This window comes from Rhineura floridana, chromosome 1 (assembly GCF_030035675.1).
Source record: "Rhineura floridana isolate rRhiFlo1 chromosome 1, rRhiFlo1.hap2, whole genome shotgun sequence".
Classification (NCBI taxonomy): Eukaryota; Metazoa; Chordata; class Lepidosauria; order Squamata; family Rhineuridae; genus Rhineura; species Rhineura floridana.
This window is the reverse complement of record NC_084480.1, coordinates 207,657,403-207,679,800: the sequence shown is the minus strand read 5'-3', so window position 1 is coordinate 207,679,800 and position 22,398 is coordinate 207,657,403. Positions and strand designations below refer to the sequence as shown.

General features: G+C 38.3%; 1 protein-coding gene across 6 annotated transcripts in view; it reads right to left on the bottom strand.

The window, feature by feature from the left end:
* Positions 1 to 951: 951 nt before the first annotated feature.
* Positions 952 to 22,398, bottom strand: part of PRPF4B (pre-mRNA processing factor 4B) — a 41,349-nt gene continuing 19,902 nt past the window's right edge. The window contains exons 5-20 of one of the 6 annotated variants that reach the window (XR_009758523.1): positions 20,979 to 21,060; positions 19,929 to 20,139; positions 19,091 to 19,164; positions 16,369 to 16,459; positions 14,230 to 14,377; positions 11,621 to 11,758; positions 10,625 to 10,778; positions 9,001 to 9,115; positions 7,917 to 8,068; positions 6,809 to 6,895; positions 5,586 to 5,681; positions 4,865 to 4,998; positions 4,301 to 4,346; positions 3,714 to 3,798; positions 2,888 to 2,933; positions 952 to 1,979 (exon numbers count right to left, since the gene is read on the bottom strand). Coding sequence is in view for 1 of the 6 variants with exons in the window: in XM_061591006.1 (XP_061446990.1) it covers positions 5,478 to 5,681; positions 6,809 to 6,895; positions 7,917 to 8,068; positions 9,001 to 9,115; positions 10,625 to 10,778; positions 11,621 to 11,758; positions 14,230 to 14,377; positions 16,369 to 16,459; positions 19,091 to 19,164; positions 19,929 to 20,139; positions 20,979 to 21,060 (1,456 nt within the window). In the remaining 5 variants the exon portion in view is untranslated. Of the gene's footprint in view, positions 1,980 to 2,887; positions 2,934 to 3,713; positions 5,682 to 6,808; positions 6,896 to 7,916; positions 8,069 to 9,000; positions 9,116 to 10,624; positions 10,779 to 11,620; positions 11,759 to 14,229; positions 14,378 to 16,368; positions 16,460 to 19,090; positions 19,165 to 19,928; positions 20,140 to 20,978; positions 21,061 to 22,398 lie in introns of those variants that run through there. The other 5 variants (XR_009758521.1, XR_009758522.1, XR_009758520.1 and 2 more) reach the window with 5 other exon arrangements.

The following is a 22,398-nucleotide window of genomic DNA, read 5'->3' as shown; positions in this document are numbered from 1 at the left end:
ACAAACATAGTATGCTTCAAATATTGGAGGGTATTTATTTAGTAAAACATAATCGCACTCAAAGAGAGTTACACACAGATTAACAATAAGTATGAAGAATGTTTGTGTTGAACACTGATCACCTTTAGAAGTCTGAAACACATGCAAGTGGAAAACAGGAAGCAGTCATTATATGCTGTGGCTCTAAAAATTGGGATATTTCCCATCCTCTTCCCATTATCAATTTCTAATACTGACTATAAGAGTTTAAAAAATTTGTAAGGAGCAAACATGCCATATTACTTACAGTATATCTCTACTGAAGTTTAAGACCAGAAGAGTGACATTTACTCAAATACAAAATAAAATAGCACTTTAAAAACATATTTATTGTGGCATAGGTTTCTGAGGACTAGAGTCCACTATTAGATGCATTAACTGAAGATATAGAGAAAAAATGTGTTTTGAACTATTGTCTGTTAATTCATTTTCTAAAGAGGTTTACTTTTTTTGCGCATTTCCTCAAAATCCTTCCAAACTAACAGTACTGTGTGCTCTTCATTTATGCAAATGAACAGACATTGGGTTGAATCTGTTGCACAACCACAAGGCAAGCTCACCAAACAGATCTTTCCCTTCCCCTTTCCCACCCCCCTCTGCAGTTCTTAATACCCATCAAAAAAGCCTTGCAAGAAACTTGGGGGAAACCCTTGAATTTTGTGGACTGTTGTATGGAATTGCAATGGGGGTAGAAGAACAGAGAACAAGAAGAGAAAATTGCATACCATCACAAGATTCCTTTTCCTGATATTGAGTGATTCCTAAAGCACCATGTAACACAGACCACAAAGTTCAGTAGTACCCCAGACTTCTAGGAAGCCTTTTTTAGGGGTACATGGGAGAAGATGGAAGGGAAAGATCCATCCCATGTACTTTTCACTCACACAATGTTGGATAACCCATAACCCATAGTTTTGTATAATTCTCATTTTATTAGTAACTTCGAATGAATGGGTCAAATGTTTTCATAAGCATTCACAATTGCTTGATGAAGGGAAAATCTTGACAGTTACTATTAAGAAAAGCAGAAGTGAAAGAATAACTTTTAAGTATCTGTGTTCATTGGTGGTAGTTTATGAATATATGCATTATCACAAAGTTGAAACCTGAGCATCTTCACAGTCTGACTTAAAATGAACACATTTAAAATGTGACACAGCCAGATACCAATGAACTTTCCCCAGATAGATGCCATTGGTGGTTCTTCTGCTGTCGCCCATGGAAACAGCAGAACCACCACCTGATGGCATGATACCTGGGGAAACCACCTTTCAGACGAGACCAACAATCTGTTTTCTTAAATCCGGGATAGGGAACCTGTGGCCCTCAAGATGTTGTTGAACAACAACTTCCATCATCCTGACCACTGGCTATGCTGGCTGGAGCTGATGGGCATTGTTGTCCACTAACATCTGAAGGGCCACAGGTTCCCCATTTGTCTTAGATAAACTTGCAAAGACTGCCCAATAACCTAATTTTAGGGCTCGTAACAAAGATTACTCCTTGGTTGAAAGAAGCTGCTCCAGTTGGATGGTGTGTTTTCTTACAGGAGGAAAACAAAATCCAGAGAAATGGCACATTAACAATGTGGTGTTCTTTGAACCACCAGACTAAATCAAGAGGTCACTTATGATGACTATATGGTTGAAAGCACATCTTAGGAATGTGTTATTGCATTGTTATCTAACATTCAACAGTACTCAGAATAAACAAATACAAAAAACGTGAATAATGAGCTATCAAAGAGTCCGAGTAGGGGGGAAAATGGTAAAAAAACAATTCTTAAAGCAAAACACTGTTTCACATTTTGATGCACAAGTTCGTTACAGTTTGCCAATCTCACACAGAGTAAAAAATATCAGCCTTCTGTATGTTCACAGTCTGATCTGCCTCCTGAGCACACGTCAGTCCATGCAAATAGAGATTTTCTGCCACTTACCCTACACAGGAAGGGAAACGCATCATTAGCAAAGATGGGAATCAATATCAGGTTTCTCAGAGTCACTTCAAAGTAACACTGCAGCACAAAAGTAACAGAAAAACTAGAAGGAATTCTTAAAATACATTTCCTAATCTGATACATCATGAAAAAAAGCAGTATATTTAATTTTCACTTGATTGACCTGTGCTTAAGCATATCCTCACGTCTGAGGTGTTTTGTTAAGGTTAGCTTAGTTTCCATCAGAAAGCCACTCCATTTAAAGTCTAAGTGGGATTGTTGAAAGAAGCAGTCCAGTGATCTCCCACTACTATGTGGGTTTGGACTAGATTACACAAAACTGGCTTATACAGCTCTACACCTCCAGAATCTCTGCTGGCTCTTCAGGTACATTACTACATAGCCATTCTGCTGCTAAAACAGTGCAACAGGTTGTCTGCTTCTTAACACTTTGAGATATCCAGAGCAAGATTAATGTTTTTCAGCCAAAGCATACACAATGCATGCTTTGAAATAAATGAATGTTGTTCTAGCTATCTGCTTACAAAACTTTAAAAAATGCATCAGTGAGCCTGTCATTATGATTCCTTTGAGAGGGAGAATAGAACAAAAATTAGTAAAATAAACCATTTTTACCCATCAAATGTGCTTGATTCTTGCCTAGGGGGATATAGCATAATAAAATGTTTGCAGACATGTTTAACCATACCTATCTCAATTTTATCACAACAAAATCACATCACCCAAAAATGAAACAAACACATTTTACATAGAAACACCACAACAGTACTATGCTAAGAACTGCCAGAATGGCAAAAAGTGTAAATGAAGCCTATATCTGAACGCTGTGAACAGAAAAACTAGACATAACTAAATGAATGTTTTTCATATCTTTTATAGAACAGAAACCTTTGTTCATGTCTTCTGGTTGCCATCTTCTTCATTTGAGCGGCACCTATAACACAAAGAACAAGTAAACAAGCAACTTTGTTTTTCTTAAGAATAGTTTTTAAAATCCTGTTGCCATAAGGTTGGTGGTAGATGCTACTGGAGTTGACATGACCAACTCTTTTCATTGTTTGTAAACGGGGACATGGAACATTGGTGGAAGCAATAGAATTTTATGACATCTGTGTCAGACTGCCACCAGATGTGCAAGATAGCCTGGAGGTGTTGCCAAAGCAGCGCGCCACATTACTGTGTGCAAATAACTAAACAATCTACTTCTTCATTTCAGTGAAAGTGAAAGCTGCATTCTGTCTCCTGCGCGAACAAGAAACATTTTAAGTAAGTTGACAGAGAAAGACATTAACTGCTTTTAAAGTAACATTAACTGGAGAAGATAAAGGGTATAGGTTTAAAATAGGCAGGTAACATAACCTGCCTCTTTTGTAATTTGCTATTTTGCCATGATGGGAAGCAACTAACGGGGAGCACCCCACTGGCAAGCAGTATGACTGACTGTACTAAATCCGCACACTGGATGGAATTATCTGCCTATAAGAATTTTTTTTTAAAAAAAAATCTTTACAGAATTTAATGATTTGGGATGTTTTTATACACCTGTGCAACATACATGGAGAATATAAAAATAAAGATAAAACGTGGATCGCTTTTAATGCAAGAACTGGATAGGAAAACATTAATCCACGGAGTTTGGTATCTTCATGGTGAACAACGAACTATTGTTTAAGTTGTTGCTAAATGTTTATCTACACATGCTGTCAGAAATAACCTTGTTAGGAAGGTGAAGTTGGTGTCTCAGCAAACCAGACCCCCTGGAGTAGGCGTTGAGTGGCCTGTGACTTGCTTTCCTTTGTCTCTCTCAGCACCATCAAAAAGGAAAAGTAAGAAAAACAGCACAAACATTAGTTAAAACCTGCATCGAATCCAATAACCTACAGGAATAAATTTCATTACAATGAAGCAGATAGTATCTGTAGGAAGATGGGGATAGTATCTATACTGAAATGCTGATAATTACAAATCTAATATATTTCAAAGGGCCACATTTTTATTAACTGCTTTAATTAACTATAAAAATGAAATATTTTTCTGAAGGATTACCTGAGTCAGCAACACTGGAGACAAAAATATTTTAAAAATGGCTACAAATGCCTTGTTCACAAAAGACTTTATTATCTAATGATGCATACTGAAAACATACAGAAATCTGCATGGTCCACTTTACATGCAGCAGAACAATCTTCACTTTACAATAAGTGAATGTCAACTGTTTTATGCAAGAGACAACACTTTAAAGTCACATTTCTTAAAGAAAGTTTCATTTACAAAAGAAATAAAAGGTAAAGAAGCAATTACCGCTTTTAAAAAGCAGCTGCTTTGTTCAAGAGTGGAAGGTTTATGCCTGTATTGAAAGACAACATGATCACAAATAATGAAAACAATGAACAAATGAAAAACACCTTTAGCATAAAGCAGTACACTTTCATATGACATACAGCTAAAAATTTTATTATGGTGTTCTCTATCTGGCCATGAGATAAGGACTTTTAGAATCAGAGCTCAACATTTGTTGTTAGTAAATGAAAACTTCTCTAAGGACTGGTTCTATGCCATAGTGAACCGTATTTAACAAAATGTATAAAGTCTATATATAGCAAGTTGATTTATTAAAAGTGAAAGTAATAAACAGTACACTGAAGGCGCTCTCTCCATCAAGTGCACACTCTCCCAATTTTTTCTTTGAATGTGATGATCAAACAGAAGTTGGAGTTATGCCACAGTTGTAATGTCAGAAAACAAAAACAAGATCATTTATAAAACATGCAGGGAATTCTGCTACAAAGCTATTGACTCTCATTTGTCAGTTGCTCCAGTACAATTAACATCTTAAATACCAGTGATGTTGATGGTTTAGCTTACCTTCAGTGTACTGAAAGTTGTACGCAACCTGCTTTAAAAGAGGAGACCATCCCTGCGGGCAGGCTCAAGAAGGAATAGACCCCTTCGGCACTGACTACACCAAGGGCATGCTGCTGTGGCCTGCACACACACACCTAGGAAAATGTAATATAAACAGCATTTATGCTGGCCATTTTTCAGAAACAAAAATGAAGCCAAATCTGCTAAAAACCAAAATCAACCACCCAGTCTTACTGATATTTTAAGAGATTCTTTGTTTTATATAGTTAGAGAGGGCAAGAGTGTGTGTGTGTGTGTATGGTGTGTGTGTATGTATAAATGTGTGTGTGTGTGTGTCTGGGAACTGCAACCATATATGTTAGTATTGTATTTCTGTGCAGTCTTGGCAATTAAAACAGTTCTACAGTGAAAAAATCTTCACATAAAAGACAAACAGATTTACTCTAACATTTCTAAAAGAAATATTCGCCTTGGTGTTAATTCAAATATATCATTCTTCCTCAACTTTGCAGGGAAATTATTTATATGCTATATGTACATTTATAAATTGCTGTGAAATTTCATCAGTCTTTGTATATTAACTAGTCAAACCCTTTGAACATCTTCACTGGATTTAAATTTTCTCCTGGATGAAGGCATGCTGCAGAGCCTGGTTGATACTAATCCGTTTAGCTGGATCTAACATGAGAATTTGGTCCAACAAGTCCTTCAGCTGGTGAACCTTTTTGCGTTGATCTTCAGGGAGGCGTTGGCACCCAATTAAATCTGCTAGCAGGTCTTTTGTTGGATTAATGGTGCTCATGACAGTGACTTTTTCCTACAAAAGATAAGGGCATGCAGCACTTACTTTCAGAGACAACAGTAAAGCTGCTAAACATTACATGAACATTTCAATTAATTATGGTACTTCATTATTTTAAATGAGACATACTACATTCGAGAGCCAAATGAAATTTCCATTCTATATTTTACAGATTGCAGAAGGCTGGACCATGTTACACTGCTAGCATTCACATGGAGAGGAGAGCAGAAGCCTCTCACAATTTTAACTGGCTGCTAGATGTGAATGTATCCAAAGAGTTCAGCTGGCTTTTTTTCTCCATCTACAAGCTGATTATTGCTGTGCTGTGAAAAGCTTTGCCCTGAAGACTTCCTCAGGACCAAATCACTATTTTGTTTTATCACAGATAAGGTGAGGAGAACTACATCTTTTAGAAATGCCTTGTGTGCAGCACTGTAAATAGGTGATCATCCATCACTTGCTTTACTTACTTGAGCCCCTCTTTCCTGACTCTTTACCTTCCTTGACCACTACTAACTTAAGCTTCTCTCTCTCCAAATCCATGCTGATGAACTGAGGCTGCAGAATAAGCAACCCTATGCAAGGCCTCAATAATTCACCATTTAGCATAAGGCTATGTTCTTCTGCAAACTGCACTCAGGACTCTCTTTGTCTCCCATTTTACCTTAAAACGTCAGCAGGTACTTTAGACCAGAATTGGGATTTACCTGGGAAAATAAAGTGAATGTGGTCCTCCAAACAGCAACTTTCTGATATACACAGCTGATATACACAGGTGGCATTCTCTACACTGAATAAGGATGAGCGTATCTGAACCTTCATTGTAAAACTGCCATTACTTAAATTTGGTATTTCACTGAACCAATCCAGCTGGTTGCATAAAACTTTCCTGTGTTCATTCATGTGTGGTTCTCTATACTAATACGTTTGCTAACAATTTGAAGAAAAATATGCTGCATCTGGTTACTGATCTTTCATAAGCTTGGTATATGTCAGTAGGTTTAAAAATCACTACTTTGGAAAAAAAGTTGCAAACGTTATATAGCACCATATTCAGCAATTTCAAATGTAAAAGCTATAAAAAAGATGAGACATTTCCAAATGGAATGTTACATTGTACTTATGGTATACTTCAGACTTACCCTTTCTGTTACTTTATCTACCTCTATGTACATAAAGTTGAGATTTTGATCAAAGTGTTGATCTTTGAACACTCCTTTTCGGATCATCTGGAAATAGATAACAAATTTAAAATCTGAAAAACTTCACAAGTATAAATCTTGAAAGTAGTAATCCTAAATATGAAACTTATTTCAATTACGTAGGCAAACTGAAAAATGAAGTGCAATTTATTTTATTTAGAAGCTCAGGGCATATAAAATCTACAAATGATAAAAAGGTACTATATTAAAATAGCCCCTATACATTTGACTCCAGAAAACTCAGATAAGCCTACATCAAAAGCCTCACGTTATTTCCAGAAAACACTCAGGATCATTATGTTCTACTTCTTCAGACCACTGTAAAGAGAAATCTACAAAAAATAAATGAGATGTCTTATTTGCATTAAAAAGAGAGAGCGCTGTAGCCAACACTGTCAGTGTGTGAGTGGAATGCATCTGTGCTCACACAATAGGACTTCTCAGCTGCAGTCCTCCACATATCCTCAAAAATCTCCTCCACAGGACTGGAACAGATTTTGGTCGTATAAAGGGAGCTGCAGGGGGGAGGAAAGTGAAATCCTCTAGTGCAAGCAGAAGTCCTCTCACACAACGTTAGATTTCACCAATAGGATCTAGTTACTAGAAAGTTCCACTAGAATTAAGTTTTAGTAACATACGGGCCCCTTTCCGACATAGTGTTTTCAGCTTGCAAACCATAGTTTACAAAGAAAGAAGCAAACACGGGGCCCTCACTTCCTTTATGTTGGCTTCAGAATGTTGATCCTAGCTAAATGTAGTGTACAGTTTCCCACTGCACCCAAACAGGGAACTGTGATTTAATATCTTATTTAATGACTAGAATCTTAAACTACAGTCCGAATGTGGTTTAAAATCTGTTAGTAAACTTACATTAAATCACATTTCCAGATTTTAGGAGTATTGAGGAAATGTAGTTTAAGTTAAACAGGATTGGCATGACAAAGCTGCCACACCAAGGAAGGAGGGCAAGGGTGAACAAGCTTGGATGTTACACCTGAACCAGGCCACTAATTCTTATAAGATCAGGGAAAATTCTTTATTTCCTTACCTTGTTTGGCATCTTTCCTTTGAGGTCCATAGCAAGTTTCAACATATGATTGTTTGTTTTCCCGGGAAACAATATTTTTCCTGTGTAAAGTTCATATAACGTACAGCCTACAGACCACATATCTATACCGTAGTCATAGATTTTGCCTATAACTGAAGAAGAACAGTTTTAAAGTTAAAACCACCAATCATACAAAATGACAGGCTCCAGTTAAGGTCACTCACTTTTCTAGGATCCGCTAGCCACAAAAAGAGAATGAATAAATTATAATATCTAGGATATTTCTTTTCTGCCACTCAACTAAGAAAGGTTGGTCATACTACTAAAGCACTGTTTTCGTCATATCCCTTCTAGATGTCAAAATTCATCTATCAGTGATAACCCACACCAGCCTTACGTTACATAAGATCAGATGCTGGGTGAAAAGAGAGGTGAGTGGGTAGAAAAGAAATTTTATGGTGCAGCAGTATCAAGGTCATATTTTATTATATATTAAATAGTTTTCGAGCAGCTCTAAAGTTTCTATTCAGTCACAAGAAGGTAGGATCTGGGAAAGTTTGCCATCATGGCACACCATACATTCCCACCCGCATTGTTTGTTATGCAGAGGGCTAAGAAGGTGAGATGATTAGGAGGCAGTAACTTCAGCAAAGATGACAGTGGATAAGCAAGGGCGCAGAGGGAAAAATGAACAAGGTGGCAGGTAACATGCGGAGAAAGTATCAACTAAGGGAAGGGAAAGTGGGGAAGAACAAACTAGGGAACCTAGGAAAAGTCAGAGTGGCATTGACAAACACCTGAGTGAAGGAAGGAGCAGGGGACTAAGAAGGGAAGACTGCATAAACCAAAGGCCAAGGAAACTTGTGAAGGGCACTTGCTTTGCTTGCCAATTCATACTTATCTGCCATACACTCACACTAGTTGACAATTCTAAATATCTTATTACACACAGAAATGTTGTCAGATATAAAATTCCATTTTTTCAGTCATATACATCCTTATCTTCTTCTTCAATGTGCAAGTTAAGTTAATATTAACTGCAGAATTTGAATGTAAACAAGGAGCTCACAGTAGATTAACTTACTAATTTCAGGAGCACGATAAAATCGGCTGACAAGATATGGCGTGATATCATTATCCGCAACATGTGAAGCTGATCCAAAATCACAAAGTTTTAGAATAGTTTTAGATTCATTCACCTAAAAAGAGCAAAAACTGTACTTAAAATAATGGACAAGAGTAGCAAACGGCACTGTGACAGTGTGCCCACTAATCACCAACCTTTAAGAAGTTCCTCGTATATATGCATTAAGCACATATTAATCTTGATTTTATTTAAAAAAACAGCATGGAGTTCAGAGGCAAGGTACATTTGAATACTGGATGCTGGGAAACAGCAGAGAGGACTGTCACTTTCATTCTCTGGGCTTCCTGGCAGCATCAAGTTGGGCCACTTTAAGCAACAGGATGATGGACTACATAAACCACATGGCCTGATCCAGCAGGGCTCATATGTTCTTTCCTTCTCTTATTAATGATGAATGACAAAAATATTGTCTGCAAAAATAAGTCAATATCTAGAAGTATTTACATTTGTAAAAAGGCACTAATTTTTTGAAAGAAATTTACTCTGCAGTAACACTGACATCTGCTGAGAAAAATTGGAATTTGTTCACCTGATTGTCATGAAGAATGAGTAAACTACATATTAGACCACAGTGCAATGAATTTGTATTCCCCCACTCCTTCGGCAGAATTTGCACCTGCATCCGTTTGCCCAGCATCCAGTCTATGTTCTGTGGCTGTCAGCAGTAAACTATTCTGACACAGAATATATGCAGCTCACTTTCCAGCAGGCCATGAATCAGAACAGTCAGGTATTGGAAATATGTGTGTGTACTGATACCAAGGTAGTTATGTCAGTATTGCATTTTCTGTGAAATATTAATTTATCTTGTGGATCACACAAGTACGCACTAGGTGAAAAAGACAGGCTTGTGCTGATGCACAGGACAGAATGTAAGTAAGAAAATCATTCCAGACAATACATAAAAATGCTAACTAGAATATTACAGTTGACACTGACAGAAAAATAAAATTATATTACAAATAAACTACTGAAATTTAAAACGATGAGCAGACCGCCCCTACAAGTAATACGGAGGCAACCTGAGAAAGTGGTAGTGTGGTGCAGGAAGGAGTCTATGTAATGGCAGCAATCCATATGGTTAAACAGCTCTATATGTTACAGCTGATCTTGAAAGAGCCAGGCCACAGAAGTAGTTTCAAGCAACTTCCTCATGGTAGCCTTGAAGAACAGCCCACAATTATGACACATCTTTATTTTGGAATACAAGTGTGATTGAATTTGTTATTTTTTATATTATTAGTCTAATTTCATTGGATTGAATTCCCCTCATGGAAGTTGCATCTGCCGGATCGCCCTCTTGCCTGTTGTCAGAGACACAGCCTACTCTACTCAACAGGACCTCCTCAGGAGAGCATTTCTGGGGCACTGTGGGAGGCAGCCATGGGCAGGTAGGGGAGGGGAAATTAACTTTATTTTGAAAGATATCAATGTGCTGGATCCAAAGTAAAATCCATTTTGGATAGAAGTTTGATTCTCACAGAAATTGGCACAAAGTAAATACAGTACTGTATGTTCCTTTAAAAAACACTTTGTAGGGTTTTAACTAAATATTACTTACTAAAATATTGTCTGGTTTGATATCAGCATGCAAGATGTTACATCTCTTAAGAAGTTTTAATGCCAGGAACAGCTGCTGACTGTAGGATCGTACAGCCTTTATGTGGAGACCAACATCTTTTCCATACTTCTTCAATACCTCTCGTAAATTCATACTAAATTGAAAACGGACATGCACCAGATGGGGAGAGTAAAAGGTGGAAGAAATATAATGAAACACATTAAAAACACAAATATATACCATTTAAATATAGCAGGACATTTCAATTTGAAATAACATTTAAACAAGACTAACTTGAAAGACTTTTTTTAAAAATGTACACCCCATTTCTCAGCCCTTGCAGATTTGGGAAAAGTGAGGAAGTTGTTCCACACATTTAATAATTCAGTTGGTTACAACCCTGTGAAATCTTATTTGTATTAATAACTTTATAGTTGTCTCTTAACAACTGCAGTCTTATTCTTTAACATGCACTTTAAACAGGACAGAACCTTGACCTCAATAATAGAATCTACCAATCTCACCATGAAGAGCTGTTTTTGTATTAGCTAAGGAACTAAAATTGTATGCAAAGTTTGCATACAAGTATTTGAATATGTCAGAAAATGCTACCACTGCATGTAGCCCTCCCAATTCCACGTATACATGGAATTTTGGAACTTAAATTTTTATATGAACAGAAAGGACATAAATATCACACTCTGGCTTTCTAATTTTACGGTCAATAGAGTTCTATCGTGTTGGGCCACATTCCTAATACTATTCCTCTTTGATCAATACTGTCTCTGATGGCACAGCTTGTAATTTGACAGGTCAGGCCATTCTCTTTATTTCTTCTTCTCTTAATATCCCATTGCCGAATATACAGATGTTGTAACATATGCTGGGGAAGAACTACTTCTAAAACACTCAAACAAAGTGTAATTTAAGGAAGAGGAACGGGACATTAAGATGAATAAGGAGACTTTAGATTAAAGAGCATAATTTAAATCTTACCTGAGTGGTTCAAATACTAAACAGAGATGCTGCTTATGATAAAAATGCCGGAACAATCGCAGACAATGAAATTTGTCATCAGGATCTGCATCATTGAGTTTTTTCAAGAATTCCAGTTCTTTTAAACCAGTTTTTTGCCTGAAAATAAATCCATTTATTATAATAAACTGCACATAAACAGCAATATTTAAACTACTGAGATTTACAGGATATAAAGAAAAATATGAAGTAGCAACAGTAATATTACAACTGCAAGGTTCAAAATGAAGTCCAAAGAGAGTTGCCACTACCAAACGACATGCAACATTCTGGAAACTGGACAAAGAGGCAACAGACAAAGAGAGCTGAGATGGTTGAAAACAAGGAAGCAGGGACCTTAGCTAATATGAGCAACTTGTGTTTTGCCACAGTGACTGAGTGCACACAAGACTGAAATTTGCAAAGACTATGCAAGAAGATAGGGAGTATCCTGTTATAGACACTTCGTGGAAGAAGTTATAAGCCTTAGGAGCAGTGTTCTTCAACCTTGGGCCCCCAGATATTATTGGACTACAACTTCCATTAGCCTCAGGCCACATTCACACTGTACATTTATTCCACTATTATTCCACTTTAAACAGTCATGGTTTCCCCCAAAGAATCCTGGGAAGTGTAGTTTGTGAAGGGTGCTGAGAGTTGCTAGGAGACCCCAATTCTCCTCACAACAGCTACAATTCCCCAAGTAGTTTAACAGTCAGTCCTTTTTCCCAGAGATCTCTGGGAATTACCGGCCTGTAAGGGGACTATGGCTTTCCTAACAACTCTCAGTATCCTTCACAAACTACACTTCCTAGAATTCTTTTGGGGAAACCATGACTGTTTAAAATGGAATAATAGTGGAATAAATGTACAGTGTGAATGTGGCCTCAGTCAGCTAAGGCAATAGTCAGGCAAAGGCCTTGGGGGGGGAAAACAGAAAATCGCGGGGGAAAGAACGTTTTTGTTTTCTGATGCTTTTGTTTTGTTTTTCAAAAAAGGGGGGAGTGGAAAAAAACTTTTTTCCCCCTGAATTTTTCTGGGCCTTCACATCTCTAGTCTGGGCTCCTGCTGGGAGGAAGGGCGGGATATAAATCAAATAATAAATACATAATAAATAGTCAGGGATGATGGGAGTTGTAGTCCAACATGGGGAAGAACGCTGCTCTGGAAAGAGAATAGAGTGGAACTCAAAGCAAGAGCTCTGGTTGATAGACCAGAAGGTGAGGCTATAACAAAGAAGAAAGCACAGCTGCCTCTGCATATAGACTGAGGATGGCACTGTCCAACCTTCCTAGAGTCACCTTATTTCTCTTAAGATCGGGGAGTCCCTAAGAGACTTCCTTCAGGTATCATATAAACATACAGGTACAAAAAAATTATGGGGAAGGAAACACACAGTATTTGAATTTTACAAACAAAATATTATGGCTAAGTCAGAGGGACATCTTAAATGCCCCTCCAAATCTGCTCCATTGGATTGGAATACCTTTGGTACACAAAGAGAGGTGGCATGGGGGTTGCAGAGTGTGGGGGGGAGACGAAGGGAATTGTCAAGTATCAACTCAATATCTGTTCTGCTGACAGAAGGCTTCACTGAATCAAGAAAGCTTCTGTCAACACAGGACCACCAATTGGATACAACCCTTTGTAGTTAGACCTTCAACTACTGAAGCCAGCATGTACAGGTTCTACATTCTAATAAATTGTAAATAACAAGATGTGTTATATTTACTGAAAAATGGAAATGGACTGCTTTCAAGTCGATCCTGACTTATGGCTACCCTATTAAAAAGTATTCTGAAGGAAAAGGCCACACAGAGGATATACAACAACAAGAACTTTACTATCACTAAAGATATGAAGAGAAGAAGGCCAGCAGCATGGTGCTGCTTGTAGGCAAAAACTGCAACTCAGAACTGAAACAAAACTGCCACAGCCCTGAGCAGGCACAGCAGTTCCTTGTATGGCAAGCCTGGAGGGCCAATACACAATACTTATGAATAGGGATTTCATGGTAAGCGGTATTCAGAGGGGGTTTACCATTGCCTCCCTCTGAAGCTAGTCCTTCCCACCTGGCGAGGGCCTGCTCAGCTTGCCACAGCTGTATTTATTTATTTAATAATTATTTGATTTATATCCCACCCTTCCTCCCAGCAGGAGCCCAGGGTGGCAAACAAAAGCACTAAAAACACTTTAAAGTGTACAAGCCAGCCCCTTCCTTGTACGCAACTGCCATCTGGGGGGCAACTGGGCTCCTTGGGACTATGCAGCTTGTCCACGACTGCACAGCTGGCAGGGCACGTAACCCCTGAGCCACTCACTGTGGGGGTGATCTTTAGCTGGCCCCTTACACCCAGGAGACACGAGCAGGGATTTGAACTCACAGACTCTGGACTCCCAGCCAGGCTCTCCTTCCCACTGTGCTATACCAGCTTCTATTATATTTACTGAACATACTATATAACAGTCTTCCTAAATATTGCGCAAGTCTTCAGTTGCTATTCATGCATTTCTGCAATGCTTGTAGGGCCATTATTACAATCCCAACATAGTTCATTATATCTTAAGAGACTTAAAAAACCTTTACTTACATAAGTTCATTGTTTCTAATGATTTTGACAGCCACTTCTTGGTTTGCTCTTGCCATATCTCTGGCCCTCACCACATTACTGAAAACTCCTTGGCCAGTGTAACCATATACATTATAGCGTTTATCTAGAATTTCACCTATGTTAACACCTGAGGGAAGGAAAAAGATTGCTGTTAAATAAATTTGCAGTGTGCATCCTTACAGTGACTTCCATACACAAAACACAGTGGAAGAATCAATCAAGGAGGATTTATCTGTATGTAAGTAACTAGAGTGCAGTCACAAGACAGTCATTTCCATTAAACTGTATTGCCTGTTTTGGCAGGACTTTAGTTCTGCCAAGAGACATCTTAAAAGAAGAACTTTAAATTCTACCATTTCATTACATTTATGATTTTCAATACACAAACACTGGTTTACGTGAAATATTCTACTTTCTCCTGCAAACCATCTACTTTCATTTTCAATAGAATATACATAGCATATCTGAATGAGAGTCCTCCTAGCTGGATGACAGAAAACATTGTAATTGGTTTGCTTCTTACAGTCTACACACATTGAATGGATGGTGGGAGCCCAAGGCTCACTCCTGACCTTAAACTAGTTAGAATCCAAGTAACATCTACATAAATCCTCTAAGAATATATAATAATCCCCCCCAGACTGGGTGAGAACAAAGCTAGTGTGCTTATCAGCACCAGGCTATAGAGCAGGCTTCCTCGTACTTCTTGAACAACTGAATCCAATTAGCTCTGATCTCTCAATTTCTCTTTGATACGCCTAGCCCAAATAAAAACTGTTATTTTCAGATGTTTTGAACAGTATGAAGTTCGTGTACCCACATGAGAAAACAGAAAGACAATCTATTTTCTTGCTTGTGTTTTTTGTTATTTTGTTTATACTGTACTTGGCTCTGAAATCTGATAATGGGTTTTGTTTTGGGGTTTTTCTGAAAAACATTTATGATGTTCAAGTACTTTCAATATAATGTTGCCATTTTCAGTCCAGTTTGACAAATAAAGCTATTTTTGTACTTATTCTTCTGGTTTCAGTTCAACAGATAATGTTGTTTGCTTCAAGAGAAAAACTGGGAAAATGTAAGCTGGAGTTGTTGACTGAGTTCATACATCATGATAAACCATAGCTTAGTGCAACATCAATTAGTTACATCAAGACTTGGCCTTGTGCACTTCCTCTCTTCCCTGTCCTCATGCGTAGTCAGGAGGTGAAGTTTGGAAGCTTTTGCTTAACTGCAGTTTGATATGTCGTCCATATCTACAATCCGCGGTTATCATTAACTATGGTTAATTTCAAACAAGCCTACTTCAAGCCACAGTTACTGAAGCTGACTTATGTAAACTAATCATAGTCAAAGTTAATTTATTTATTTAATAATTATTTGATTTATATCATGGCCTTCCTCCCAGCAGGAGCCCAGGGCCGCAAACAAAAGCACTAAAAACTTTAAAACATCATAAAAACAAACTTTAACACACATTAAAACAAAACATCTTTAAAAATGTTTCTTAAAAAAAGCTTTAAAAACATCATCTAAGATTAAAAACATTTTTTAAAAAAGGTTTAAGAACATATTAAAAAGCAATTAAAAAGTTAATGACAGTCAGGATGACACAGCAAGCTGTGGTTAATCAAAAGTGGAAGTAAAAGCTCCCCAACTCATCTTCCTGGCCACATGGAAGAGCATGCAAGCCCAAGGCTCACTGCAGCTCACTTCTATCCAGTCATGTTGCGCTAACCTAGTTTGGTCTGACATGCAAATGTAGCTATTGACACCTGAATAACAGTTCAACATAAAATAGTATTACTACATGATATTCTCAGTTGTAATTATTTGTAGCTTTTATTATTGTGACATTTATTACTGGTTAATTGATAGCTTGGTTTTACTGTGAGTTTATTGGTATACTGTGCTGTGAAGTCCCAATGAAGTCCCAACACAGCCATCTGGAGTGTAAATTCCAAAGAAAATGTCTGTTAAAATTTCAATCACATTTTCTTTGATGTATTAATTTAGGAGATTGTCCTGTGAAACAAACACTATTCTGCTGACCTTTAAACAGGATTCCTTTAATTTAGCAGTTGTGCACAGATAGACAGAAAATGTACCAATCATACTTACGGTAATACCCCTCTGCATCCGTCCAGTTATCCCTGAGATTGGGGTTTTCTTTGAAGTCTTTTCCGATGCCAGCAGCCCTAAGGCGGGCACTCTGAAATAAAGCAAATCTCATTTAGATTTTTGCTTCATGTTCTACATACCTGAGTTGTTTACATGTCTTTCAGCCCCCTGGCAGTTGTACTGTTGGGTGCCATCTTGTCCCCAATGCTGTTTAATATCTATATGAAGCCCTTGGGAGCAGCCATCAGGAGATTTAGGGTGAGGAGTCAACAGTACACTGAAGATACCCAGCTATATTTCTCTGTAACATCTGAATTGGGAGAGGCCGTGCAAGCCCTAGACCAGTACTTGGATTCGGTGGTGGGCTAGATGAGGGCCAATAAACTGAATCTGAATCCTAACAAGACTGTGGGTTGGCAGTTCCCGAGTTCGGATAATTGGTCAGTAGCCTGCTTTGGATGGGGTTGTACTCCCTCTGAAAGAGCAGGTTCGCAGTCTGGGGGTGTTCCTGGATCTATCTTTGTCGCTAGACTCAGGTGACCTCAATCGTTAGGAGTGTCTTTTGCCAGCTTTGGCTGGTAAGACATCTGTAGCCGTTTCTGGACATGCACTGGTAACCTCCAAGCTGGATTACTGTAATGCACTCTATTTGGGGCTGCCATTGAGGTTGGTCGGAAAATGCAGCTGGTGCAAAATGCGGTGGTGCAACTGCTCCCTGGAGCAGGATATTACCAACATGTTAACCCCACTGCTGAAAGAATTGCACTGGCTGCCCATTGGCTGCTGGGCCAAGTTCAAGGTTCTAATTTTAGTGAACAAAGCCTTATGCAGCTTGGGATACCTGAAACATCGTCTTACCCCTTATATACCCAGTCAATCACTGTGCTCTGCAGGTGAGAGCCTCCTGCATCTACCATCTTATCAGGAAGTCCGTTCCACACAACATAGGAATTGGACCTTTAGTGTTATGGCACTGGCACTTTGGAATTCCCTCCCTTTAAGTCTTAGACAGGTGCCATCTCTGTTACCTTCTTGGCACCTGTTGAAGACCTTCCTCTTTCAACAAGCTTTTAAAGTAGAGGCCTTGTCCCAGTCTGTAATTGTGATGGAATTGCTTTTTAAGATGTTTTAAGATGTTTTTAAAGATGTTTTGTTTTAATATGTTTTAAAGTATTTTTTAAGGATGTTTTAAAGTGCTTTTAGTGTTTTTGTTTGCCACCCTGGGCTCCTTCTGTGAGGAGGGGCGGGATATAAATTTAATAAATAATAAGCATTTGCCTATGAAACTACTAGAATTATTTTAATTTGTCTATTTACTGTATTATACTGGTTACCCAAGTATAGTTCTCTGGAAGGTTCAGACTCTAGAAAAAAAGCTCAATACTGAGAGATCAAAGATACTGCTGCTGTGCATCAGATTTTGTGAAGGCCTGAACCAAATTGGGCTGATTCATGGGGCTCCAGGTGTTGTCTGAGTCAGATTCAGACAATCTTGGATCACCATGGATTGAGCAGTGCACAGCAATCTGGGACTGTCAAGGGTGGGGCATCAGGCAGGAAGGAGAAACTGTGAAAAGGGCAAGGAGAGTAGGAGGGACCTACCAGAACAACAGGTAGCTGGGGCAGGTAGATGCTTTTGGGAGTGTGGTGCTCCTTTTCAAGCAACCTTCCGACCCAACCTTCCCATTCAATACTTGGTTCTCCTTCCTGACCCATGCCAGAGCCCGACGCAACACCCCACACAGTATTGAATCCTCCAGGCAACAGCTGTTGAGCAGCGGATTTGATCCTGCAGTTTGTTCCTTTGCAAGTGGCTTCCCTGAGGGGAACCGTTGATGGAGCATCTCTTCCCCCCTCCCAAATGTTTGTTTAATTAAGGTGTAGGTTTTTGTTTTTTTTAACTAAACAAACATTAGCCTTGCCCTCAAATTGATCCAGGGGTTGAGGTCTCCAGGTCAGGGGAGGGGAGATGCTCTGTACTTCAAAGGACACAGAAAATGTTGGTCTTATGAATCTTTCACAATTACACAAAGTGTACCCTCCTTTTAAAGTGCTATATTGAGTTGTAAATTAATACATTTTAGTAAACAGATTTGCACCATTGTTTAAGAAATATGTGAAAAACTAACAATGTAAATCAAGGGTTTCTCTTGGCGATTTAAATTGCCTTAATTTAAATCAATCTACCCTGTCACTTTCTAGAGTAGAGATGTGAAGGCCCAGAAAAAAACTGAAAAATAGTGGGAGGGGACCATTAGGTTTTTTAATTTTTTCCCCCAAACTCTTTGTTTTTTGAAAGATTAGAAAAAATGGAGTGAGGGAAACAGAAAAATTGGGGGGAAACTGAGCACACACACCCCGGAACATTTCCCGTTTTTCCCCGGGCCTTCCTATTCCTATTCTAGAGTTAATGCTTTAATGCTTCAGGGCAAAATCTAATGCTGCAGAAGCCAGCTAATATTCACACAATGGGACTTTACTCCCCCCCACCCCGGCAGCCTCTCTCAATCTACTGGGAGGGGGGGATCTAGCTTCTATACACACTGTGGGCTGCAGGTGGACAGGAGAGGAAGATGAAGTTCCGTTGTGCAAGCAGAAGTTCATTCTGCTCATGCACATACACCATTCAATACAACCACTGGAAACTAATCCATACAGTTATATATGTTCTATTCCAAAATAGAGCAGTGCTTCAAAAAGTATTTCTGTAAAAATTACCTACATCAAAATATGCAGCAAACATATCATCTGATTCTGTGAACATGTCAGGAGCTGTAAGTTTCTTCTGAGACGAACCTTAAAAAAATATTCACATTAGAACAAAACAAGAAAGTAGTCTTAACATTTCAAAAGATGTCTCCATTAATATTCTGCTCTCAGAATCTTCTGTACTGAAGAGCAACTTGCAACACAATTAAAATCTACAAATAGCAATATAAAACAATCACAAAGGAGAGTTAAAATCTACAGACCTAAAGGCCTGGAAAAAGGTTTCTCTAGCAGGTGCTAGGACACCACCAAGTGGGATTATGTTCTGGTTTCCAACTCACCAGCACTAGTAAGATGTGCTTCATTTCCCATTACAGTCAGTAATCTCCTAGGCTGGATCCAGTCTTCATGACTACTAATTTAAGTCCCATGGCTGTTCATGGATTTCCAGTAATACCCTAAGCATGACTAAATCTGGATCCAACACTTTTATTTTTCATGGGATTTGGGCATGTGTAACAATAAAGCCATATTATACCGTGCTGAAAACTGCACAGGAACATTTTTGAACTCAGATTATTTATCAGTCAGTAAGAGAAAGCGAGTGATGTTCTTGTTTTCTGGTGACTCAGTAAGAAGTCCAGAAAGTATGAAGTCCAGAAGTGACCTCAGTCATAATTTAACCAGTCTTCTACAAGTGTCAAAAACTGTGCAATCTTTCATAATATCCTAAAAATAAGAACACAATCATTTCCTCATGGCTGTCATGTTTTATGTATCTTTTTGTTGTTGTTTTGCTGTTGCAATTATACTTTCAGAATCTATTACATAAACATACTGTTGATTCTTACCATTATTTTGCTCAACAGTCATGAGGTTGTGCTTAGCCTTCACTGAGGCTTCAAAAGTATCCACATTTTCCCGTTCATACTCTTTAACATCAGCAGCAACCCGTTCTAGAATGTCGTCAGGTGAGTTTGAGCGACTGCGAGTACTGCTTTGCGGACTGCTTGGTTCAGATGGCACAGACATGTTACTATCTTCAGTTAGGTACTTGTATTTCTGGAATGAGAAATCTCCATTATTTAAGTCACTGAGAAACTATACATTTGGTACTGTCATAAACCAAAATAAGATGTTGGGTTGGATCCAGCATTATGCAAGCAGAATCCACTTACAAAACAGGGCTTTCCCATCCCCTTTTTTTCAACCACATCCCAGACTTTTCCTGAGAGTCCCTGAAGAGAGCAGAAAAGCTTGTCTTGGGCAGGCAGAACTTCTGCCAAAGAAAACGTAACAAACATGCCTATGGGTGCCTTGTGCAGGATTACTGCTGTGCCACCACATACACCAGCTACAGCAAGCCACTTAGCATGCTGCAGAGTGTGATTTTATTGTGCAGGTTAGCATTTATTGTGTGGGCTTTTGTTCAATATGTTCCTTCTCTATTGTCTTCCCTTTGCAGTCCCTGAGCATGGAGTTATAACAGAAAGTTGAAAGGAGAGTGTGTGTGTGTGGCCACTTGAATGTTTGACCACACTCTGTGGAAGCAGTCAGGACTATCAGCTTTAACATTTAATACTCCAGCTTTCTAGTTACATCACTTACGTGGGTGTAAGTTCAACTGGTCCTATTATCACGGATAGGACTGTGTTTGGCATCACCATCCTGTCCCACCCAAAAGTGACAAGTGCATATCCTTGCACAAAACGCTGTAGACAACTACCACAATTACTCATTTGTGAAATATGAGTATTTTAAAAGCTATTTATCTTATGCAACATTTTTACAGAACATTTGGAACTCAGAAAATACATGATAGGTTTTAACAGTACAACTTAGATTTATTTTTTTCCAAGTAAATATATTAAAAATCTCAGTCTGGTTTGGAGTGAGCATACCTGAACAATTGCTTGCCTCTGTAATCTTCTCTGTTCTATCAAAGCTTCCTCATCTTCTTCTTCAACATCAAAGTCTTCAAGGCTATTAAAAAAAATTATAATGATGGACATAGCCTTCTATGCATCTACTAATGGAAGAATTTATACTCAAATACCCTGAAAGAAGTGTTCACATGATTGGATCCTAAATTAAAGAAATCCACAGAATGGAAGTTTCCTATCTCCTCTTCCCTCCTACAGACACCCATGCCCTGCCAAAAGCCTCTCCCAAATAATTGGAGGAGGGGCTGTCTAAAGAGGAGAAATTATCCCAAATTAGGTGGCGGTCCACATAATTTTGGTGACACAATCTTCCTCCATTGTTCAGGAGATTTTCAAAGCTGTATATGCAAACAGACTTCAAAGGGGTCGCTCTCTGCACTGATCAGCAATGAGAGCGCACTTGAGTCTACCAATTGTTCCTTTGCAGTCATGTCTTTACATGCCCTAGATATGATGTCACATGGGCTCCTTTGGGGGGAATGACTGGATATAAATTGAACTACTATAAATTATTTTAAAAATGACATTATTATATGTGTTAAATGGTATGAAGCATCACATCATGTTCCATGGTAGTTATCTGAGCAGTGTTATGTTGACATCCCATTACAATATATACCATAAGCATAAGAGAAAAATATTACCAACTGAATTAAGAAAAATAAAGTATGTGTTACTGGTGTTTTGTAGGTATGGGACATCTTTAAAAAATCAGAAATGGCAAGGATTACAGAGTACATTCAGTTATAGGATGGCAGGAAAAACAAAAACAAAGTTTTGTTATAAGTGGACATTATTCATATACTTTATGAGGAATAGATAAAGATTAGCTATTAACTGCTGTAATTCATTCAAACTAATTAAAATATTAGTCAAAAAGACTAAAGTAATGACAACAGAAGATTTATGTTACTTTAAAGTTGACAATGAGGACATTGAACTTGTCAAGGATTATCAATACCTCGGCACAGTCATTAACCAAAATGGAGACAATAGTCAAGAAATCAGAAGAAGGCTAGGACTAGGGAGAGCAGCTGTGAGAGAACTAGAAAAGATCCTCAAATGCAAAGATGTATCTCTGAACACTAAAGTCAGGATCATTCACACCATGGTATTCCCAATCTCTTATGTATGGATGTGAAAGTTTTTTTTTTTAATAATAAATAATCTTTATTGCATGCTTAGCAATGGGCCATGTGCAAGAATACATGTTAAAACATACAAACATACATTGATACGTATCATCTTACAATTTACATTTCTTTGGGTGACTCATTCATGGGGGAGACACTCTTAACATAGGAATCTCTCATTTTTTGTGCTGCCATGGCAAAATTGGCAACCGCTAGTGATACATAATTACATTCATCCAATAAAA